Below are 6916 nucleotides of genomic sequence, written 5' to 3'. Positions count from 1 at the left end.
GGAGGGGGAGGATGTGGAGTGACAGGGGGAGAAAAACAGGAGGAATGTGAGATTACGGCCACTATCTCCAGCAGATACCGAAGGTCCGTCTCCTCACTTCTTCCATCCACAGATAGGAGGGGAGGGGGGCAGAAAATGAGGAAGAAGAGAGAAATGGGTATTAAGAGTCAGAATGAGATGCTTTCCATATGAATGCAAAGCCCTCAAAAGAACAGAAACTGACTTTACAGTTCAGAGGAGGAATAGGACGGTATGGGCAGCGGAAGGGAGGGGAAGAACAAAAGGTGATGGGTGAGCGAGTATGTGTGTGTGTAAGAGAGACAGAGAGGGTGAATGTTCGTGCACACACACACACACACACACACACACACACACACACACAGACATCTATCTGTACACTCAGAACCTCACTGATAATAAACGAAATCTTAGAAATGAGAGCCTATCAAGCAGGAATCAATCACTGGGGTTTGTTGTCCAGGAGGATGGCGCCATGTGGAGATAAAAGACAGGCGGACGTCTGGGGAGGGCTGGGAGGAGAGGAGAAGAGGGTAGAGGATGGAATGGGAGTCTGGTGAGGGCTGGGAGGAGAGGACAGGAGAAGTGGAGAGGAGAGTAGAGGAGAGGAGAGGAGAGGGTAATGATGGGGAAAGGATTGAGGATGTGGTATAAACTCCTTCCGGCTTTATTTGAACTGGATAGACCTTTTTGTGAACCGTATATGAACTAGTTTGAACCCAGATCTGGACTGGCTAAACTGAGCTGAGCTGGACTAAAATGTATTGAGCTACATTTAGCACATGGCATTTGAAGCCAAACAAAATGAAAATAACTTCAGAGATGACAAGCAAGCCAGGTATAGCAAGGTAGATCACTTGCAAAAATTAGGTAGGAATGTGTGTGTGTGTGTGTGTGTGTGTGTGTGTGTGTGTGTGTGTGTGTGTGTGTGTGTGTGTGTGTCATAGTTTGTGTTGCATGCCAGGAAGCCTCTCCCAGCATCAGTATCATATGATTAGATGGACTTGCACATGATGCACAAACTCAGCCTCTGATAGGGCTCCATCCGGTCTCACACACTGTTGCCAACAATCGCACACACACACACACACACACACACACACACACACACACACACACACACACACACACAGCTGTTTTCATTTCCAACTACTGTCACACACATTTGTGATAAGGTGTTTACTTATTGTCTCTCTTTGTTACCCGACCATCTGACCTCTGACCTTTCCAGTTGAAATCTCTTCAGTTAGTTATAGGTCTCTTTTCAGCCTGCTGCAGTTAAACAATGTTTTACTCTCACCTCAGTGTTACTATATGTAAGATGTGTATTATAAGATATATTTAGGGCTGCACAATATGAGGAACATATGTGATAACATTGTTGAATATCACAATAACAATATTACTTGCGATAAATAAACCAATACTATTTTTTGATCAATCAAATTTAGTGTCTATAAAATGTGAGTAAAGTGTGAAAATACCAAGGAATTTCCAAGAGCCAAGGATTACGTCTACAGTTTGCTTGTTTTGTCCAAAACCCAAAGATATTCAATTTAAATGATATGAAACAGCAAAAGCAGTGAATCATCACATGTGAGCAGCTAGAACCAGAGACATGTCTGATTTATCTGGGATGGGACTCCAAAGCAAGCTAATCATTTACTGAATTTAGTGCATTTGTGAAGTTAAATTGTTTTTAAATAAATGACTTACGTAAATAATAGAGCATCACAATTCTGATCAATTTATTATTATATCAATAAACTACTCAGTTCATCAACAAATGGTTTCAACAGTATACTAGTTATAATTAAACAGTAATTGACAGCTTTAATCTGTTTTAAACTACCACCTAAAACAAACTTGCAATTGCTAAATAGCTAGGTCAGATATAGTCTGGCGCACCAGATGTATATGTCTGGGATAAAGCCTGACATCCGGCGCGTGGGTCCTGCCCCTTCCGCTATCCATTTTGCAAAGGCACCGTCACTGCATCCGGGCTTAGTGCCGCCCAGGCTGGTTGTGATTGGTTTAAATAAATACAAACAACTGGGGCGCCTGGGTAGCTCACCTGGTTGAGCGCGTGACCCATGCACAGAGGCTCAGTCCTTGCCAAAGCGGCCGTGTGTTCAATTCTGACCTGCAGCTCTTTGCTGCATGTCATTCCCCCTCTCTCCCCCTTTCCTGTCTTCAGCTGTCCTATGTAATAAAGGCCTAAAATGCACAAAAAAAGAAAAAAAAAATACAACCCCCCCCCCCCCCCCCAAAAAAAAAAAAAAAAAAATAAAATCTCAGAATAGCGAAAGCAGTATAGACAGACCAAACTCCAGCACTGACACATCGCTGTGAAGATAGATCTTGCAATGCGAGACTTCTATAGACCTTCTATTGTTTTTTTATAACGGATATTTTATGATGCTTACGATGCACTGAGGTTAGTTTAGAATGATGTGTAGCATATCAATTTAAGAGCTTCACTACAATATAAGAATTAATAAACAGTTACAATATCTCAGTTTCAGTAACCATGACAGGATCTGTGCTGGTGGTTACTGGACAGCGATCGCATCAGAGGTCTTACCTCTGTCTCTTGATCATCTGCGCTGCCCTGTGATTGGAGGATTCCTGGGTAGGGGCCCCACATTGTGTCTGGATGGAGGTCCCTGCCAGCCACCACCCTGCTGTCACCGCCTTCTTCTCTGAACTCCAGGTCATCTAGAGGAAAGAGAGAAGAGAGGAGTGGTTGACATCAGGGAAGCTGATATAAGTCGACCGTAGCTTGGACAAATATATATAAATGTAATGTGCCAAAGTGATATGGACCTTAGGGCACATAACAAGCAAATAAAATATATATATATATATATATATATATATATATATATATATATATATATATATATATATATATTGTACATACAGAGGAAGCAGCATGTTGCTTTAACTTGACCTGAACCCTTGCAGCAGTTCAAACCATAAAGCAAAAACCGTCAACAGCTCAACAGCAGGGGGAGTTTGATACAAGCTGAGCACTTTCTGTCATGGCCGGTTCAAACAGGGGAAACTTCTTGTGTACTTCCTCAAATTGATAACTGTAGAAGTGACGGCTGTGGTCAGAGCCAGCTGCAGCCCAGATAGAGCCAGTTAGCTGGGAGGCATGGAGGACTGATCCATCTATTTAAAAACTTAAGACAGCTCTGAGTGCAGTAGTAACAGCGGTCTGTAGTTTAGAGAAGTCTCGGCACATAAGGATGAGGATAAATGAACAAAGTTTGAGCAACACCAGTGAGTGTTGCAGTGGGAAGCTTTCTAGTTAAGACCGTCCACCTCTCTCTGTGATCAAAATGCATATACATGTAAAAATCTGCCTCCCCTGCTCTCCTCCCACCGCTCACCCCTCCCCTCCTCATCTCGTCCATGGTTCAGGCGACTGTTTCGGGGGGTCGGTCTAAAGTGGCGGGCCTGATAAGAGTGTTTGTCTAACACTCTCCATGTCAAAACACTCATCTATCTTCTCTGTATCTATCCCCACCAGAGAACAACGGACAGACGCTGATAAAATGGCTTTCCCACAGCCGGTGGGGGGGGTTGGGGTTATGGAGGGAAGGAGGAGGGAGCAGGAAGGAGTGTGGTTTGAGGGAAGAAAGTAGGAGGGACGCAAGGCAGTGAGAAGTAGACATCAATTCAATAAAAAGGAGTTCTTAAAGTCAAATAGTGGTTGGAAATATTGTTTCGCTGTTGGAAAGACTGTCGTAGCAAAGTCACACAGGAAGTGGTATGTTTCCCTTAACTCACAGCCCAAAGTTACAATGACACAATGTAATGAATGACACCCAGGTCACACAGCAATCACATTTTGCAGAACTAGATAGACCTGATAGTATCTGTTTTATTAGGATCAACACTGATGCAACCACGTCTGTGCTCTCAGAAAAAAATGACTATGTGCTTTACTAAGTGCTTGCTGGCACAGTTTGCTTACCAGTCATGGCATATGTCACACTGTAACCAGCACTACTTTTTCATTCTCTTGTCCCAGTGCACATGAGAGCGTGACACTGATGCCAGACGCAACAAGAGCTGACCTGACCTGTTGTGCTTGGGTCAGGTTGGGCTGCATTTTTTATTGAATGACTCAGGTTTAGGGTGGAGCTCCATTTCACAAATATTATCGAAGAAAACCTAGTCTCATTTATTTGTTAGAAAACACCAAATTAAAGAGGATATAGCTGGGCTGTTGGAGCCTGGCCACCTGAGACATAATAGCTGTCAAATTCTGTTGGGGTTTGGACGCAAATGTTCCAGGTTCAAGTCGGGCCAGTGTCAGATTTCAGTCCCAGGTCAAGCACCAACCCAAACATGACTCCTCAGACTGTCTAACCTGCTGGCTACAGAGTCTGAAGTCCAGCATCTGTCCAGCTAGTACCCTATCTCCTGTCCCATGGGGCCTCAGTTTGGCCACTCTGACCTCCTTATCTCAGTACTCCATCAATGTCTTGTCTGCCTCTGTACCATTGGCCAATCTTCATCACATGGGACTCTTATCAGCCTGACCAGCACAATTGACCCTCATTGTGAAACAGTGCAAGGATTTGACCTCAGTGAGCCAACACAGATATTAACTTATAAACAAGCCCAACACAAGCATTAGTTTGTCAGATATTAAGGCTGAACACGCCTTATCATATTCCTTTTCATGACCTGTTGCATCATATCCATTCATGTAAGCATGCCTTTAGGTGAATCTAATGACTCATTTGTTGTTTTGGCACGGTTGAGGCCAACCTAAATATCCAAATGTGTTAATGGTGTCTTTTGAGGTGCACTAGGTGTACATAGACGGGCCTAACACTAAAATCCACTTCTGCAGGAGAAGCTGACCTCTGGATTAAAGTTAAAAAGCTATGAAAGACTAAATATTTCACAAGTTGAACTGCATGTCTTAAATTTATGGGTAAAATAAAATGTTTGTAAGGCGTTTGAAAAAATGTCACGCTGGTCTATTGCTTGCCCTGTTAATCCATCAGGAAACTAGGAAACGGTTTACTTTGCTAATGCAAATCAAGGAAAATATCGAGCCAGCTACAAAGCTAATCATGACACAAAATCATCAGAGAAATACTGTGAGAAAACATTTTGGATTCAACATCATAGACAGCAAAAACTGTGGATAAAGGTAAGGCTGTCTGCTGCCTTTGTAAAAATGTGCCTGCCACTGTCACATTAACAGAACAGCAAATCTCAAGTCACCTGTTAGCTTGTCACTCATTGAGTCAGTAAAGTCACCACAAATGAATGGAACTACATCAATTCTACAAGGATTAGGCTATATTGGTGTTTTACAACGCCGACAGACAAAAGCGGCGCACAGAGTTCCAGAGAGACCCGGGGGATAAGAGCAGACGGGTGGGTGTCAGATATGTGCAGATCACCAGAACAACCACACTGACACATCACGTACAGTATGATAAACATCCAAAACACAAGATTCACTCTCAATGGTTTCTGTGACATGAGAAATAATTTCTAAGTACTAATGAAGATTATTCATTTTTGTTTGGCATTTTCTATTTCATAGGACAGGTTAGACATGAAAGGGGAGACAGAGGGGGAATGACATGCAGCAAAGGGCCACAGGTTGGAACCGAACCCGCGGCCGCTGTGGCAAGGACTAAGCCTCTGTATTAAGCGGGCTCTACCAGGTGAGCTACCCAGGAGCCCTCAAAGTACTAATGAAAATCCAAAAATACACCGAGCTAAGTAAAAGGATCGTATCTCTACGAAGTGGAAAAGTCCCTCCACGCCACTGATCCACCTGTGTGGAACAAATGCAACATCTCTCCGCAGTGTCATCTTCCATGTCATATTGTAAATTCAGATGAATTTTGATTGGCTGTCAGTGTTTCTATCGTTCATCACATCACTCTTAAAAGTGACGCCAACGATATTGTCGTTATAGTTGTGGTGGGACTCCACCATCTACCTGAGTTAGAACGATATATTTTCTATAATGTTATTATTGACACACATCATTATTATTTTCATCAACTGATAATAAATGTAATAAAATGTACATATATGTAAATGCAAAGAATTTAACTGGTTAATTATAGGCTCAGCATTAATGACTGTAGCTCAAGTTGTCAAGGAGTCTGTTTAATAAAACACTGCATTTTTGCACATTGGTAGATAGAAAGTGCTATCGGTGCACCTCTACTAATGTGTGCTGCTTGCTAATCCCAGCAGGTTAGCTGTGTCCACTGGGGTAACACGAAACCTCCAACAATCATAATCCCTGTTAATTACCCCTCCTGCCCACCACAGACCTGCATAATAACCCAGCGCTCCTTATCGATATGGCTGCACAGGCTGCTCCTACCCTCACTACTATGTATGATACTACCCCCATTGCTGTTATACACTGTGCTGTGGATGTAGTGCACATGAAAACACATCATGCTTTCCATCAGTGCTAGACGACCCATTCCCAAAAACACAAGGCTGGATGGGCTTGATGTCAATATCAACCAGCTCCACTGTATTCACTCTAGAGCTGCAAAGATTAATCAAATAATTGTTTAGTTCTCAACTATTAAATTAATGGCCAACTAATTTGATAATCAAAACATCGGTTTGAGCCATTTTTTATTAAAAAAAAAATTCTCTGATTACAGCTTCTTAAATGTAAGATATGTTCTAGTTTCTTCACTCCTCTATGACAATAAACTTAATATCTTTGAGTTGTTCAAAAAACAAGATATTTGAGGACATCATCTTGGGCTTTGGAACAATGAACGACATTTTTCACCATTTTCTGACTTTTTATAGAACAAACTAGAAAATAACCGACAGATTAATCAACTAGGAAAATAATGATTTGTTGCAACCCTAATCC

General features: G+C 42.2%; 1 protein-coding gene across 1 annotated transcript in view; it reads right to left on the bottom strand.

Annotated features, from left to right (window-relative positions):
- Window positions 1-428: 428 nt before the first annotated feature.
- Window positions 429-6916, bottom strand: part of zfpm1 (zinc finger protein, FOG family member 1) — an 89751-nt gene continuing 83263 nt past the window's right edge. Inside the window, exons 4-5 of the mRNA XM_078258077.1 lie at window positions 2603-2736; window positions 429-581 (exon numbers count right to left, since the gene is read on the bottom strand). Coding sequence (XP_078114203.1) covers window positions 429-581; window positions 2603-2736 — 287 coding nt within the window. The remainder of the gene's footprint in view (window positions 582-2602; window positions 2737-6916) is intronic.

This window comes from Sander vitreus, chromosome 8 (genome assembly GCF_031162955.1).
Source record: "Sander vitreus isolate 19-12246 chromosome 8, sanVit1, whole genome shotgun sequence".
Lineage (NCBI taxonomy): Eukaryota > Metazoa > Chordata > Actinopteri > Perciformes > Percidae > Sander > Sander vitreus.
Note: the sequence above shows the minus strand (reverse complement) of the source record. Positions and strands in the feature narration are given on the sequence as shown.